We start from the raw sequence: 18,338 nt of genomic DNA, 5'->3' as shown, positions 1-18,338 counted from the left end.
GCTAGGCCACTTAGTTCCAGTGAGGGGAAAACTTAAAGCTACAGCATACAATGACATTCTAGACTTATGTGCTTCCAACTTTGTGGCAACAGTTTGGGGAAGGCCCTTTCCTGTTTCAGCATGACAATGCCCCCGTGCACAAAGCGAGGTCCATACAGAAATGGTTTGTCGAGATCGGTGTGGAAGAACTTGACTGGCCTGCACAGAGCCTTGACCTCAACCCCCTCGAACATGTTTGAGATGAATTGGAACGACGACTGCGAACCAGGCCTAATTGCCCAACCTCCCTAATGCTCTTGTGGCTGAATGGAAGCAAGTTGCCAGCAGCAATGTTCCAACATTTGGTGGAAAGCCTTCCCAGAAGAGTGGAGGCTGTTATAGCAGCAAAAGGGGGACCAACTTCATATTAATGCCTATTATTTTGTAATGACGTTCAACAAGCAGTTGTCCAAATACTTTTGGTCATTTAGTGTAGACGTTTTTTTATTTTTTATTTAATCTTTATTTAACTAGGCAAGTCAGTTAAGAACAAATTCATATTTATAATGACAGCCTAGGAACAGTGACTTAACTGCCTTGTTCAGGGGCAGAACAACCGTTTATTTTTTATTTTTTATTTACCAGCTCAGGGTATCGATCTAGCAACCTTTTGGTTATTGGCCCAACGTTCTAACCACTAGGCCGCCCCCGGTTGGGTTGTTTAGCAACAAAACCGATGTGTGCGCAACCCTTGGGGCAAAACAGACAGGGTTGGCTTAGAATCAAAGGATCGTTATCAACATGTAAACTATATTTCCTCTCCAAATTTATGACGTTGTCAGACAACCCAACTATAGTTTTTATGGATATTGAGGCCTTTCTAGGTCCAGACATGCATGTACTTTCTTTGTGACTTTGGATTAAACATAGTCACTTCAAAGAGTCCAACCTTTGGTCCCTTTATATTCGTCGTAACCATTTAATAAGGAAATTAATTGACTAATACTTTTAGATTGGTCATTGTCATTGTTCTGCATCTGGCCATCAAACACCTGTTTTGAGTGTTATTTTATGTGGAGTACTTTGATAGCAGCAGCTGACAGAGACTGCTCGTCAGACTGTTGTCAACAAACAGCTTCTGACTGAGCACGTCAAACAGGTTTCTTATCTGTCAGCAACAGTGTGTCTAAGTTTGAAATCCCTCCTGACATAACATCAGTGCTTGCTTAGAATTGGGTAGAAGGTTAATGGGAAGCTTATGTTTTGTCTATAACTACGGAAGCTCTGAAGCCCATGGCAAATAAATAAAATAAAATGTAGACTCTTAGAATTATTTTGTTTGAAAGACTTAGTCGTTCAGATGAGATACTAAGTAGTTTAAACAAGGTATTAAGTCGTTTGAACAACTTAATTGTTATTTTGTCTAATTAGGCATAATTTTTGTTATGCAGCTTGTCAGACTGTGTAATGGTTGCTGCAGCCATTAGTTCACTGATTCCATCCATTTATATGATTATTCATTGACAGCTCTTTGATAGCCTAAAGCAGGGCTGCTTTTAATGCCAGAGTATATAAGTGGGCGAGTGTGGAGAAAGTAATTCAAGCAGATTTAAAAATACAAATGTTGTTGGCCTTCTCTCCTGCTCCAAATTCACTTTGGTACTGCTTAGCCACAAGCTCTGGGCATGTTCTGCCTAGCATTTTTTTGTTTAATTAGGCCTATCAGGTTGTAATTATTTAGCCTACCCCACCCACAGTAGCCAATATCTATACTGAACAAAAATATAAAAACAACATGCAACAATTTCAAAGATTTTGCTGAGTTACAGTTCATATAAGGAAATCAATGAATTTAAATAAACTCATTAGGCCCTAATCTATAGATTTCACATGACTGGGAATACCGATATGCATGTTTGTCACTGAAAGATTAGTGGAATCTGTGTGGATAGCTGGACAGGTAGGATGACTGACTGTGAAGGTGAACAGGTGGTCACAGGTCAAGTGACCGAGGAATGGATGAGACTGAGGCAGGAATCACTTTAACCATAAAGTGGTATATTTACTGGGTCGTCTGTCCTGCATAACAAAGGAAACAGAATAACATGTTATAACATGTATCCAATCAAATTGATAATCACAAAGATCAAATCATGGCATGCATTAACATAATTAGGTAATTTCAGCAATTCAGTTTAATAAGAAGTCAATAGGAATCATCCTTGAGTCATTTAGGCTTGTAACTATTCATCATAATCATGAGAAGAATAATACAAATAATTCAATCAGTGGTCGGTTATTCAATCTATAATCCCCATTAGTTTGATATCAGAATTGATCAGGTCAGCAAACAATGACGTTTCATATTTCACCCTTTCAAGTTTGTCTTCATATGTACATGTCATTTCATTACATATTAACCATATCGATGGTATAATTGGCCTGTGATGATCTGTAGGGCTGTGATCATTGACCATTTACATCACACAATAGGTTTGAAGCGTGCGCTCCAAGCCGCCCCCCGTGGTAATAACTACACTGCTCAAAAAAATAAAGGGAACACAAACAACACAATGTAACTCCAAGTCAATCACACTTCTGTGAAATCAAACTGTCCACTTAGGAAGCAACATTGATTGACAATAAATTTCACATGCTGTTGTGCAAATGGAATAGACAACAGGTGGAAATTATAGGCAATTAGCAAGACACCCCCAATAAAGGAGTGGTTCTGCAGGTGGTGACCACAGACCACTTCTCAGTTCCTATGCTTCCTGGCTGATGTTTTGGTCACTTTTGAATGCTGGCGGTGCTTTCACTCTAGTGGTAGCATGAGACGGAGTCTACAACCCACACAAGTGGCTCAGGTAGTGCAGCTCATCCAGGATGGCACATCAATGCGAGCTGTGGCAAGAAGGTTTGCTGTGTCTGTCAGCGTAGTGTCCAGAGCATGGAGGCGCTACCAGGAGACAGGCCAGTACATCAGGAGACGTGGAGGAGGCCGTAGGAGGGCAACAACCCAGGAGCAGGACCGCTACCTCCGCCTTTGTGCAAGGAGGAGCAGGAGGAGCACTGCCAGAGCCCTGCAAAATGACCTCCAGCAGGCCACAAATGTGCATGTGTCTACTCAAACGGTCAGAAACAGACTCCATGAGGGTGGTATGAGGGCCCGACGTCCACAGGTGGGGGTTGTGCTTACAGCCCAACACCGTGCAGGACGTTTGGCATTTGCCAGAGAACACCAAGATTGGCAAATTCGCCACTGGCGCCCTGTGCTCTTCACAAATGAAAGCAGGTTCACACTGAGCACATGTGACAGACGTGACAGAGTCTGGAGACGCCGTGGAGAACGTTCTGCTGCCTGCAACATCCTCCAGAATGACCGGTTTGGCGGTGGGTCAGTCATGGTGTGGGGTGGCATTTCTTTGGGGGGCCGCACAGCCCTCCATGTGCTCGCCAGAGGTAGCCTGACTGCCATTAGGTACTGAGATGAGATCCTCAGACCCCTTGTGAGACCATATGCTGGTGCGGTTGGCCCTGGGTTCCTCCTAATGCTAGACCTCATGGGGCTGGAGTGTGTCAGCAGTTCCTGCAAGAGGAAGGCATTGATGCTATGGACTGGCCCGCCCGTTCCCCAGACCTGAATCCAATTGAGCACATCTGGGACATCATGTTTCGCTCCATCCACCAACGCCACATTGCACCACAGACTGTCCAGGAGTTGGCGGATGCTTTAGTCCAGGTCTGGGAGGAGATCCCTCAGGAGACCATCCGCCACCTCATCAGGAGCATGCCCAGGCGTTGTAGGGAGGTCATACAGGCACGTGGAGACCACACTACACACTACTGAGCCTCATTTTGACTTGTTTTAAGGACATTACATCAAAGTTGGATCAGCCTGTAGTGTGGTTTTCCACTTTAATTTTGAGTGTGACTCCAAATCCAGACCTCCATGGGTTGATAAATTTGATTTCCATTGATACATTTTGTGTGATTTTGTTGTCAGCACATTCAACTATGTAAAGAAAAAAGTATTTAATAAGAATATTTCATTCAGATCTAGGATGTGTTATTTTAGTGTTCCCTTTATTTTTTGGAGCAGTGTATAAACAATAACTGATGGCCCGCTCTCCCGATCACAACAGATAGTTCAGATGAAAAGGTAAGATTTGGTGGATTTACGTGGATTCATGGACGCGCAGAACGTCTGGATTAGACCGAGTTAAGGAAGAGAAAGCAGCGAAGTCGGGCGATGGCAATTTCCTACTTTTAATGAGTTGAGATCTGTCGGACATTTCCACCTGACCTAATTAAAGCGCCCCTGGCCCAGCTGAGCAACTGGCCATGAATTAAAGGATTCTTCCACCAACTCCATGGGCCTTTTCTACAGTCACAGATACCTTTAAAAAAATGTAGGGGTGTACATCCAAAAACCAGTCAGTATCTGGTGTGGCCACCATTTGTCTATGCAGCCCGACACATCTTCTTCACTTAGAGTTGATCCGGCTGTTGAATGTGGCCTGTAGAATGTTGTCCCACACAATGGCTCTTCAATGGCTGTGCGAAGTTGCTGGATATTGGAGGGAACTGCTCAATGGGTGACATGTCTGGTGAGTAAGGAGGCCATGGAAGAACTGGAACATTTTCAGCTTCCAAGAATTGTGTAGAGAACCTTGCGATATTGGGCCATGCATTATCATGCTGAAACATTAGGTGATGGCGGCGGATGAATGGCACGACAATGGGCCTCAGGATCTTCTCATGTTCATTGTCCGTAGCTTATGCCTGCCCATACTATAACCCCACCGTCACCATGGGGCACTCTGTTCACTCCGTTGGCATCAGTAAACCTCTCGCCCACACGACGCCATACACGTGGTCTGCGGTTGTGATGCCGGTTGGACATAGTGCCAAATTATCTAAAATGACAAGAGGTGGCTTCTGGTAGAGAAATTAACATTGGGTTCTCTTGCAACAGCTCTGGTGTACATTCCGGCAGTCAGCATGCCAATTGCACGTTCCCTCAAAACTTCAGACATTTGTGGCATTGTGTTCTGTACCAAAACTGCACATTTTAGAGTGGCCTTTTATTGTCCCCCAGTATAAGGTGCACCTGTGTAATGATCATGCTGTTTAATCAGCTTCTTGATATGCCACACCTGTCAGGTGGATGGATAATACTGGCAAAAGAGAAATGCTCACTAACAGGGATGTAAACAAATTTGTGCACAGAATTTGAGAGAAATATGCTTTTTTGTTCTTATGGATAATTTCTGGAATCTTTTATTTCAGCTCATGAAACATTGGACAAACACTTTGTGTTGCGTTTATATTTTTGTTCAGTATATGGTTTCTACTTTTTAACATTGGTATACAGTTGAAGTCGGAAGTTTACATACACTTAGGTTGGAGTCATTAAAACTAGTTTTTCAACTACTCCACAAATTTCTTGTTAACACACTATAGTTTTTGCAAGTCGGTTAGGGCATCTACTTTGTGCATAGTAATTTTTCCAACAATTGTTTATACCGATTATTTCACTTATAATTCACTGTATCACAATTCCAATGGGTCAGAAGTGTACATACACTAAGTTGACTGTGCCTTTTAAACAGCTTGGAAGATTCCAGAAAATGATGTCATGGCTTTAGAAGCTTCTGATAGGCTAATTGACATCATTTGAGTCAATTGGAGGTGTACCTGGTGGATGTATTTCAAGGCCTACCTTCAAACTCAGTGCCTCTTTGCTTGACATCATGGAAAAATCAAAAGAAACCAGCCAAGAGCAATTTCCAAATACCTGAAGGTACCACGTTCATCTGTACAAACAATAGTACACAAGTATAAACACCGTGGGACCACGCAGCTGTCATACCGCTTGGGAAGGAGACGCGTTCTGTCTTCTAGAGATGAACGTACTTTGGTGCGAAAAGTGCAAATAAATTCCAGAACAACAGCTAAGGACCTTGTGAAGATGCTGGAGGAAACGGGTACAAAAGTATCTACAGTGGGGCAAAAAAGTATTTAGTCAGCCACCAATTGTGCAAGTTCTCCCACTTAAAAAGATGAGAGAGGCCTGTAATTTTCATCATAGGTACACTTCAACTATGACAGACAAAATGAGAAAAAGAAATCCTGAAAATCACATTGTAGGATTTCTAATGAATTTATTTGCAAATTATGGTGGAAAATAAGTATTTGGTCAATAACAAAAGTTTATCTCAATACTTTGTTATATACCCATTGTTGGCAATGACAGAGGTCAAACGTTTTCTGTAAGTCTTCACAAGGTTTTCACATACTGTTGCTGGTATTTTGGCCCATTCCTCCATGCAGATCTCCTCTAGAGCAGTGACGTTTTGGGGCTGTTGCTGGGCAACACGGACTTTCAACTCCCTCCAAAGATTTTCTATGGGGTTGAGATCTGGAGACTGGCTAGGCCACTCCAGGACCTTGAAATGCTTCTTACGGAGCCACTCCTTCCTTGCCCGGGCGGTGTGTTTGGGTTCATTGTCATGCTGAAAGATCCAGCCACGTTTCATCTTCAATGCCCTTGCTGATGGAAGGAGGTTTTCACTCAAAATCTCACGATACATGGCCCCATTCATTCTTTCCTGTACACGGATCAGTCGTCCTGGTCCCTTTGCAGAAAAACAGCCCCAAAGCATGATGTTTCCACCCCCATGCTTCACAGTAGGTATGGTGTTCTTTGGATGCAACTCAGCATTCTTTGTCCTCCAAACACGACGAGTTGAGTTTTTACCAAAAAGTTATATTTTGGTTTCATCTGACCATATGACATTCTCCCAATCTTCTTCTGGATCATCCAAATGCTCTCTAGCAAACTTCAGACGGGCCTGGACATGTACTGGCTTAAGCAGGGGGACACGTCTGGCACTGCAGGATTTGAGTCCCTGGCGGCGTAGTGTGTTACTGATGGTAGGCTTTGTTACTTTGGTCCCAGCTCTCTGCAGGTCATTCACTAGGTCCCCCCGTGTGGTTCTGGGATTTTTGCTCACCGTTCTTGTGATCATTTTGACCCTACGGGGTGAGATCTTGCGTGGAGCCCCAGATCGAGGGAGATTATCAGTGGTCTTGTATGTCTTCCATTTCCTAATAATTGCTTCCACAGTTGATTTCTTCAAACCAAGCTGCTTACCTATTGCAGATTCAGTCTTCCCAGCCTGGTGCAGGTCTACAATTTTGTTTCTGGTGTCCCTTGACAGCTCTTTGGTCTTGGCCATAGTGGAGTTTGGAGTGTGACTGTTTGAGGTTGTGGACAGGTGTCTTTTAACAAGTTCAAACAGGTGCCATTAATACAGGTAACAAGTGGAGGACAGAGGAGCCTCTTAAAGAAGAAGTTACAGGTCTGTGAGAGCCAGAAATCTTGCTTGTTTGTAGGTGACCAAATACTTATTTTCCACCACAATTTGCAAATAAATTCATTACAAATCCTACAATGTGATTTTCTGGATTTTTTTTCTTCTCATTTTGTCTTTCATAGTTGAAGTGTACCTATGATGAAAATTACAGGCCTCTCTCATCTTTAAGTGGGAGAACTTGCACAATTGGTGGCTGACTAAATACTTTTTTGCCCCACTGTATATCCACAGTAAAACAAGTCCTATATTGACATAACCTGAAAGGCCGCTCGGCAAGGAAGAAGCCACTGCTCCAAAACCGCCATAAAAAAGGCAGACCACGGTTTACAACTGCACATGGGGACAAAAATCATACTTTTTGGAGAAATGTCCTCTGGTCTGATGAAACAAAAGTAGAACTGTTCGGCAATAATGACCATCGTTATGTTTGGAGGAAAAAGGGGGAGGCTTGCAAGCCGAGGAACATCATCCCAACCGTGAAGCACGGGGGTGGCAGCATCATGTTGTGGGGGTGCTTTGCTGCAGGAGGGACTGGTGCACTTCACAAAATAGATGGCATCATGAGGAAGAAAAATGATGTGGATATATTGAAGCAACATCTCAAGACATCAGTCAGGAAGTTAACGCTTGGTCGCAAATGGGTCTTCCAAATTGACAATGACCCCAAGCAAACTTCCAAAGTTGTGGCAAAATGGCTTAAGGAAAACAAAGTCAACGTAATTTGACAAAAATATTTAAATTATAATCGATGGTGGTCTTTAGAAATGTAGTGTTATTAACAAAAGAAATTACTTGCAATTCTTTAGTGGTCTGACTTATACTTTATTTCTCAAGAAAAGCAAAATGTTTATTTTTTGGTTTCTATTTTTTAACATTCTCTCGCACAAATTGTGGGCAGAATTAAAAAAGTGTGTGCGAGGAAGGAGGCCTACAAACCTGACTCAGTTACACCAGCTCTGTCAGGAGGAATGGGCCAAAATTCACCCAACTTATTGTGGGAAGCTTGTGGAAGGCTACCTGAAACGTTTGACCCAAGTTAAAACTTCTTGATGCACGGATCCCTTTAGCGGGATCATTTTCGTAAACAGACGCTGAATTTCAGAGCGCCAAATTCAAAAAGAATTGCTAAAAATATTTATATTCATGAAATCACAAGTGCAATATAGCAAAACACAGCTTAGCTTGTTGTTAATCCACCTGTCGTGTCAGATTTTGAAAATATGCTTTACAGCGAAAGCAATCCAAGCATTTGTGTGAGTTTATCGATCACTAGACAAAACATTAAGAACACCTAGCAGCAATGTATATTGGTCACGAAAGCCAGAAAAGCAATAAAATGAATCGCTTACCTTTGATCTTCAGATGTTTGCACTCACGAGACTCCCAGTTACACAATAAATGTTCCTTTTGTTCGATAAAGATTATTTTATATCAAAAAACCTCCATTTGTTTGGCTCGTTATGTTCAGTATTCCACAGCCTTAGGCAGGTCGTCAAGGCTTGACACAAATTCCAAATAGTATCCGTAAAGTTCGTAGAAACGTGTCAAATGTTTTTAATAATCAATCCTCAGGTTGTTTTTAACATCAATAATCAATAATATTTCAACCGGACTGTAAACTATTCAATACTGGAGAGAAAGAAAATGTCGAGCAACCAGTGTCGAGCGCATTAACTAATGTAAGGACTTCCGTCTATCTACTGACGCGTTTTGATAAATCTCGCTCATTTTTCAGAATAAAAGCTTGAAACTATGTCTAAAGACTGTTTACACCCTGAGGAAGCCATTGGAAAAGGAATTTGGTTGATATCCCTTTAAATGGACGAAAGGCAGGCAATGGAACAGTGATTTTTCAAAAATAAGACTCACTTCCGGGTTGGATTTCCTCAGGTTTTCTCCTGCAAAATCAGTTCTGTTATACTCACAGACAATATTTTGACAGTTTTGGAAACTTTAGAGTGTTTTCTATCCTACTCTGTCAATTATATGCATATTCTAGTATCTGGACCTGAGAAATAGGCAGCTTACATTGGGAACGTTATTTTTCCAACATAAAAATTCTGCCCCCTAGCTTCAAGTTTAAATGTATTTGGCTAAGGTGTATGTAAACTTCCGAATTCAACTGTATGTATTTTTTCTATTTTAGATGACTTTAAATGTATTAATGGATGTTTTAGGTAGGCAATACATAGGCTAAAATAACATTTCATGTATTTTAGTTTTTCTTGGAATAGAAACACCATAATATACATTTTAGCTTTCACTATGCAGAAATCGCTCTGCCATTTCCTGGTTGCTAAAACTCTAATAGTTCACCTAATTTCAGTTTGTGGCAAAATAAGATGGTACAATGATTCTCTATGCTACACTATCTAAATTTGGTCGGGTCACCCAAAAAGTTACATATTGCCATTTTAATTAAGCTAAAATATCAGAAATAAATCGTAAGTAATGAAGGCCAGTATCAGCTTCTTTTCATAAATAAAAGAGAATAATTAATCTCAAACTGTAGCAGTCAAATGATTTGCGCACAAAAGCAAGCTCCAATTTAATTTGCATTTAGCGTGGGAAATGCTCTTTACAAGTGAAATATTTAGTATTATAAAGACAGAAAAATACACGTCAAAGTTTAATTACACAAAGGAATATTAGTGGGAATATAACCATAATATAAAAAAGAGAATGGAATATATTTGAAAAGCCTAAAATTGAAAAATACATCCCCGTGTGGATGCTATTTTCCTTTCTTTTTTTTTTGATTTGATTGGAGAGAAAAATAACAAGTAGGCGGCAATTACGGTGCAATAGACTTTAGTGAACCATTTCCAGAAAATGTATACAAAAGAACACATTTAGGAGCAAAACATCCTGAATATCAGGACGCACAACTGCAACGCGTTTCGACTACTAATTCATACGCACATTGCATCTGAAACTGTTCTTTAGAGATTGCAAACCATCTGTCCCCATGAAAAGTATGTTTAGGGCTCCATCTACGTTCATTCCACCTGGGACAGGACAAATCGTATTTGTGATATCAGGCCAGGTTTAGCAGAAGGCATGAAGAGCTCTGCTTAGCTTCAAATGCCCAGATTTATGCATTGTGACACTTTTGTTTACCTAGGGCCCCACAATAAGACATTAGCTAAACTTCTTCCCGCTAATGAAAACAACTCCACAAAGTATTATTGTCCAAATAATCTGTGCACACCTCAGATTGTTTTGGCCCAGTAGGTGGCGTTTGACTCCTTGTAGCTTGAAGTGTTTGAAATAGTCTAATTGGTCTGTGTCAGCCTGTGCAGAATAGTAAGGTAGTAATCATTTTTTATGAAGTCTGGTACACCCTCCTGTAGACTCTTAAAAATGGTTCTTCACCAACATCTTCCTCAGTGTTGGAACCAAATAATGTCTCATTATTTGTTTTTTAGATTAATCTTGTGTTTTGAGAAAGTAGATAACAGTTTAATACTAACATGTATGAATAATTTAGGTAAAAAGTTGGATATTAAATGATGTGTGGTCTGTCGTGCAGTCGAATTTTACAATATACAGCGTGTCCCCCAATATGTGCATATACAGTGCCAGTCAAAAGTTTGGACACACCTACTCATTCAAGGGTTTTTATTTATTTAGACTATTTTCTACATTATAGAAAAGTAGTGAAGACATCAAAACTATGAAATAACACATATGGAATCATGTAGTAACCAAAAGTGTTAAACAAATCAAAATATATTTTATATTTGAGATTCTTCAAAGAAGCCACCCTTTGCCTTGATGACAGCTTTGCACACACTTGCATGAACTTCGTTTACTTCGCTGCCATCTGATGTTTATTGCTCGTTATTACATTAGGAGAAATCACCATGCAAAAACTACAGCGCCTGGGAGAAGATGCAAAAACTGAACCATTTATTAGTTGAGCAGTGAGCACCATCATAATGTAGGCCAATCACCAATGTCTTTCCTTGTCATGCCAAACATGAACATTGGTTTTACTGTAATGTTATGACCAGATGTGGAACCTGTGTCTCTCAGGGAGCTGGAGGAGTATGTGGACCGTCTGAGGAGAGACTCGTCCTCCGGCAAAGGTCAGCTGTCAGTCACCCTCAGGGACGTGGAGGAGGGAGCTGTCAACCTCAGGAGGGTGGGAGAGGCCTTGGCTGGACTTAAAGGTGAGCACTGTCTGGGGCTGCTGCTAGAGGTTAGCACATCATTGACCACAGGTAGATGTTCAAGTGATTAAGTTACCAATAGCAGGAGATACTCCATAGCAGCATTAATCATATACAACCAGTCAGTTCTGTAATGTTTTAAGATATGTGAAGGGTAAGAAAGGACACCGTGGATAGCTGACGCCTCTTCGATGTGTGACAACTTTAGGATTTATGGTCCCTCCCTCCCCTCTGTCAGGTGAGTTCCCAAGCCTGCATGGGAAGATGCGGACGGTGCTGCGTGTGGAGGTTGAGGCGGTGCGCTTCCTGAAGGAGGAGCCTCATAAGATGGACAGCATGCTTAAGAGGGTCAAAGCCCTGACAGAGGCTCTCAGCGGTCTCAGAAGGTACATGCTGACCCTATATATCATCCAGGACATGTAAGAGGATGATTGATGATCTGAGTAGTCAAATAAAGTTGTGCTGTGTTCCCTTCAGATGTGTCACAGAGAATCATCCTCACAATCCCGAGCCTGGAGCAGCCAAAGCAGCCACAGCAGAGGGGGGTGTAGAGCCTGCCACTGCCCAGTCTGAACCCCTCCGGAAGAATCTCCCCACCATGGAATCCCCCAAACCTCAGCCTAGGCCCTCTGTCAGACCACCCCAGCCACAGGTCAAGAACCCTGCAGGCAGGCCAGACACAGCCCCCACCTCACCTGACATTGTCCACCGTGTGAAGAGCTCTCCCGTCAACATGCAGCCTTGTCAGCACTCAGCGGCTCTGCCACACCACCCCAGCCCCCCACTGACCTCCACCCACGGTCGAGACTCCCCCACCGTGGCCAAGGTCAGTCCCCGCAGCCGGGAGAACAGCCCGGCCCTGCAGAAGAGAATAGTCCCTTGGTGTGGCGATGGACCGGCACCCACGGCCAGCAGCACTGAGACCACCTCACAACCACCTGGCTCAGAGGAGATCCACACCAACAGGGGCAGCATCAAACACATCGTCATGGACGTTGAGGTAGTCATAGTCAGTCTGATAATCCTAGTAATTATTTTATCGTCTGTAAAAACACATGGGGTCAGTTTCCTGTTTAAGCCTAAACCGAGAAAAAAAATATTCAATTGAGGTTATTTTTAGTCTAAGACTGGACTTAATCTGGGTCCGGGAAACTTGCTCAAGGTAGCTGGGTTGAGATGAAGAAAGTCTTTAAAACTGAGATGACTGTTACTTACTGTGTAATGTAATATATACCACACTATCACTCAAGATGATTAAACAGAGCCCTCTACTGAGATTGGTTTATGTTAGAGAACTGGCAAAGTGCATCTACATTTCTGATCGGTATGCATTGAGATGTCTGGGCCATTCTCCTCCACCCCACAGACGGCAGAGAGAGAGCAGGACCTGGAGGAGGGGAGGTCACCACAGAACTCAGCAGCCACCTTTTCTGGGAGTGAGTTTGAGCAGATTCTCCAGGAGGCCCAGGCCAGCCTGATGAAGGCCATACCTGACCTGGAGGTGACCGAGACAGGGAGAAGGGAGGCTCAGTCCTCCCCTCCACCCCTAGCTCCAGACCAGCCATCTCTCCCAGACCCAGAGCTTCCCCTCAACACTCCACTGCCAGACGAAGTAGATGCCCCTCAACCTACTAAGGCATCTCTTCCAGGTAAGAAACTATGGAAGTTAATAGATCAATTCAATTGTTGGAAGCATCAAAGTTACCAGTTTGCTGTAATTTTTGGTATTTTTGTAAGAAACTCTGGAAGGACGCAGAATGCAGAACCATTGTACAAACTGGCAGATTTTTCATCATCCCCAAACAAAACTGAAGGTGTAAATAATCATAATGATACATAAGAAATGTGGAAATAACCATCTTGGTGAAAGGCAAAGACCAATAAGGCAGAATCACTTTCCTTAAATGTATCCATAATGGAAAGAAAATTGCCTTTATTAATGTGTATGCTCCAAATTCATATTATCCTACTTTATTTGATTCTCTGAACAGCATATTGTTAGAATTAACTGAATTCCATCTGGTTATTGGGAAAGACATGAATGCCATATGGGACATGCGGGACAAATCTAATAAGACTAACTACAATCCACATGCAACCAAGGCTCTCCAGCATATACTCTCTGATTACAATCTCAGTGATGCCTGGCAAGCACATAATCCAAAAGCAAATTAGTAAATGTTCTACTCAAACAGGCATAAAACATTATCCTGAATCAATTGTATATTATTTATCTACACCTAGAAAATAGAAAATCGAGCTTGTCCGATCACCACGCCTACTACTGCCAATTACACATTTCAGATTCTCCTACAAAATGGCGTTTCAACGTTTTATTACTACAAAATCCTACATTCTGTGATCAATTTGAAATTGAACTAAATTGATTCATAATGATCAATAAAAATTCAGGCGAATACCCCCAGATTCTATGGGATGCCACCAAAGTTTTTTTTTTTTTTTTTTTAATAATGCAACTGCATTTGCATCTGGGTTGAATAAATCACAATTAAAGAAGATATCAGAATTGGAAATGCTGTTAACTGCGTTAGAGCGTTCTCAATAAACACTTTTTTCAGACTAGGTAGCTGTTACTCTTTCCAAAGTCAATACATAACTTAATTTATTGATAAGACAGAGAGCATAATTTGCCGTCTTTCGAGTTAGACTCAACCATAACTTCCATGGTAATCGTCCCAGTTGTTTACTGGCCAACAAGCAGTAATGATCAATTAGCTGATATAGCAACTATTGTATCTGAATCCTAAATACATTTAAAAAAATGTATTTTACCTTTATTTAACTAGGCAAGTCAGTTAATAACAAATTCTTATTTTTAATGACTGCCCGACTTGTTCACGGGCAGAACAACAGATTTTTACCTTGTCAGCTCGGGGATTCGATCTTGCAACCTTTCGTTTCCTAGTCCAACGCTCTAACCACTAGGCTACTAATCAAAGCTTATCCCCCTTCCATAAAGAACTGTACACCTCTGATTGTGAATCCACACCAAGCCAGACTATGTCCTTTCTAAAAGAATAAAGAACTCCTCTTCTCTCAACAGAGGAAGCCACCTCGCTGGGAGCCTAAATCTCTCTCAATAAACTCAAAACAGCATTGGATAGCATAAATAAAGGCAAATCACCTGGATGGGATGGTATTGCCCCTGAGGTCTATACATTTCTTTGGAATGAATTAGGTCCACCATTGCTCAAAATTATTTATACAGCCGTTCACAAAGGTTCATTTGGGAGAGATGTGTATACAGCACTAATTTTGCTTTTATTTAAAAAAATTAAGAATGCCACCCAGTGTTCTCACTATCTTTGATAAACACAGATATTAAAATGTTTTCCAAAATGTTGTTGTCCCATCTCAAGACTCAAAACCTTTATCCTCGGATAACCTCCATTGACTATTACATATCTTAAATGCTTCATCAGAAACAACAGCTGTTTTATTTTATTATTATCTTTTACCAGACCCATTAGCTTGTTGCCAGATCTTAGAAAACTGTTTTGCCTTGACAAAATACATTGTCTTGACCAAATACAATGCTATTTCTCTGTGAACAAATTGACAACAGACTTTCAGCGTTCTTATAGAGAAGGGCACACAACATGTACTGCATTGACACAAATGACTCATGATTGGTTGAAAAAATATATATAATAAGATTGTGGGAGCTGTACTGTTAGATTTCAGTGGAGCCTTTGATATTATTGACCATAACCTGTTAACTTACAGTAGAAGTCAAAAGTTTGGACACACCTACACAAAGCAAAGGGTGGCTACTTTGAAGAATCTCAAATATAAAACATATTTTGATTTGTTTAACACTTTATTGGTTACTACATGATACCATGTGTTTTATTTAATAGTTTTGATGTCTTCACTAGTATTCTACAATAGAGTAAAAATAAAGAAAAACCCTGGAATGAGTAGGTTTGTCCAAACTTTTGACTGGTACTGTATGTTTTATGCATTTTCAACCTTAGATAGCTCTGAATCCACGATATGGCAATCTAATTGAACTCAGAGGGCTTTCTTTAATGGAAGCCTTTCTAATGTGAAACTTGTAGGGTGTGGTGTACCGCAGGGCAGCTCTCTAGGCCATCTATTCTTTTATATTTTTACCAATGACCTGGCACTAAACAAACCCTTTGTGTCCCTGTATGCTGATGATTCAACCACATACAATGCATTCAGAAAGTTTTCAGATCCCTTGACTTTTTCCACATTTTGTTAACTTACTGCCTTATTCTAAAAAAAACTTTTTTGGTTTTTTAATACCCCAAAATGACAACACGAAAACAGGTTTTTAGACATTTTTGCAAATGTATAAATAATAAAAAACATACCTTATTTACGTAAGTATTCAGACCTTTTGCTTTGAGACTCAAAATTGAGCTTAGGTGCATCCTGTTTCCATTGATCATCTTTGAGATGTTTCTACAACTTGATTGGAGTCCATTTGTGGTAAATTCAATTGATTGGACATGATTTGGAGACGCGTGCGCGCGCACACACACACACACACACACACACGCACACACGCACACACAAGGTCAGGCACAGATCTGGGGAAGGGTAGCCCAAAACTTTCTGTAGCATTGAAGGTCCTCAAGAACACAGTGCCCTCCATCATTCTTAAATGGAAGAAGTGTGGAACCACCAAGACTCTTCCTAGAGCTGGCCAAACTGAGCAATCGTGGGGAAAAGGGCCTTGGTCAGGGAGGTGACCAAAAAGCTGATGGTCATTCGGACAGAGATCCAGAATTCCTCTGTGGAGATGCGAAAACCTTCCAGTAGGACAACCATCACAGCAGCACTCCACAAATCAGGCCTTTATAGTAGAGTGGCCAGACTGAAGCCACTCCTCAGTAAAAGGCACATGACAGCCCACTTGGAGTTTGCTAAAAGGCACCTAAAGGACTCTCAGACCATGAGAAACAAGATTCTCTGGTCTGATGAAACCAAGATTGAACTCGTTGGTCTGAATGCCAAGCGTCACGTCTGGAGGAAACCTGGCACCATCCCTACGGTGAAGTATGGTGGTGGCAGCATCATGCTGTGGGGATGTCTTTCAGCGGCAGGGACTGGGAGACAAGTCAGGATCGAGGGAAAGATGAACTGAGCAATGTACAGAGAGATCCTTGATGAAAGCCTGCTCCAGAGTGCTCAGGACCTCACACTGGGGCGAAGCTTCACCTTCCAACAGCACAATGACCTTAAGCACACAGCCAAGACAACGCAGGGGTGGCTTCGGGACAAGTCTCTGAATGTACTTGAATGGCCCAGCCAGAGCACGGACTTGAACCCGATCGAACATCTCTGGAGAGACCTGAAAATAGCCTTGCAGCGACGCTCCCCATCCAACCTGACAGAGCTTGAGAGGATCTGCAGAGAAGAATGGGAGAAACTCCCCAAATACAGGTGTGCCAAGCTTGTAGCATCATACTCAAGGCTGTAATCACTGCCAAAGGTCCTACAACAAAGTACTTAGTAAAGGGTCTGAATACTTATGTAAATGTGATATTTGAGTGGTTTTGTGGAGCACAAGAAAAAGATTGAGGAGAAAAAGAAAGAAAAAATCCATTTTAGAGTAAGACTTTAACATAAGAAAATGTAGAAAAGGGGGCGCTGGTGAGCAGCAACATGTGAAGTCGCGTTTTCTCGGTGCTCCGATTCAGGGCGAACAATTTACTATTAATACTTGACCAACACCTCCCCCACCGTGTTAATGTTGTAACATTTAATTTGGAATCAAACCCAATTTACTAATCTGGCTTTTTTTCTGAAAATGTTGGCATTTTTATCGTAAAATGTTGAGACAACAACGGCCGCGGGCCACAAAGGAGCAGGCCTCTGCTGAAACCTCGGGCTCACCTGACACGGACTCTGATCCCCCCCCCGACCTAGACATCGTAATGGGTGGCTATCATTAAATCTGAACAGACTGTGCTGGCCAAGTTGGAGTCATTATCCATTGACCTTTCCACACAAATAGCTATTCTCACCACCGAGGTCAACATAAAGATCGACTCCGTTAATGAAGACTTGGTGAGACATGACACCCGTCTGAATAGCCTGGAAGATGGTGCAAATATTTACTCCGACAAAGTGGTGACACAAAGAGCAAGTCACCCGGCTATCATCAGATGTCGTCAAACTAACTTCCAAGGTTGAGGACCTCCAGAACAGACAGCGCCGGGGGGAACAGTCGAATTTTCGGTGTGAGAGAGGGACTCGAGACCGTAAGCGGAATGCAACCTACCCTGTCCATAGCTAAACTGCTACAGGAAATTCTAGGCCTCGATTACGCCCCCACCCGCACAGAAGCATACAGTCCGCACCGAAAAGTTAGTTAAATTCCACTACATTCAGGAGAAGGAGGATGTCTTCCGTAAGGCAGCGCGAGAGGCTCCCATCACCCACGAAGGCCGGAATATTTGCATTTACCCGGACTACACGGTGGCAGTCATGAAGAAGAGGTCAGCCTTCAACGAGGTGAGGGGGCTCCTACACCGCTGTCTGGACACCAAGTTCGGCATTCTTTACCCAGCTGTACTGAAGATAACTACTCCCAAAGAATACATTGTCGCGCACCTACATCCACAGGAGGACAGGCGGCATAATACTAACTAGCCATTGTGGGCTGATACTGTGACCCTGCACTAGCCGTGCTAACTCAACCAAGGACCAACTAGTGAATTCATATCTTGATTAGAAACGTACCTCCACCCTGCTGCCAAAAAAATGACAATTATTCATCCAGTAATTTAACGCTATGAACAATGAT

The 18,338-nt window shown here is 42.1% G+C and overlaps 1 protein-coding gene across 3 annotated transcripts in view; it reads left to right on the top strand.

The window, feature by feature from the left end:
• Window positions 1-18,338, top strand: part of LOC139550743 (sickle tail protein homolog) — an 80,279-nt gene that overhangs the window by 49,141 nt on the left and 12,800 nt on the right. For 2 of the 3 annotated variants that reach the window (XM_071361859.1, XM_071361860.1), the window contains 4 exons: window positions 11,400-11,536; window positions 11,745-11,922; window positions 12,014-12,536; window positions 12,903-13,185. In XM_071361859.1, coding sequence (XP_071217960.1) covers window positions 11,400-11,536; window positions 11,745-11,922; window positions 12,014-12,536; window positions 12,903-13,185 — 1,121 coding nt within the window. The remainder of the gene's footprint in view (window positions 1-11,399; window positions 11,537-11,744; window positions 11,923-12,013; window positions 12,537-12,902; window positions 13,186-18,338) is intronic. The other variant, XM_071361858.1, reaches the window with a different exon arrangement.

Source organism: Salvelinus alpinus, chromosome 23 (assembly GCF_045679555.1).
Source record: "Salvelinus alpinus chromosome 23, SLU_Salpinus.1, whole genome shotgun sequence".
In the NCBI taxonomy this organism is placed as follows: domain Eukaryota; kingdom Metazoa; phylum Chordata; class Actinopteri; order Salmoniformes; family Salmonidae; genus Salvelinus; species Salvelinus alpinus.
Note: the sequence above shows the minus strand (reverse complement) of the source record. Positions and strands in the feature narration are given on the sequence as shown.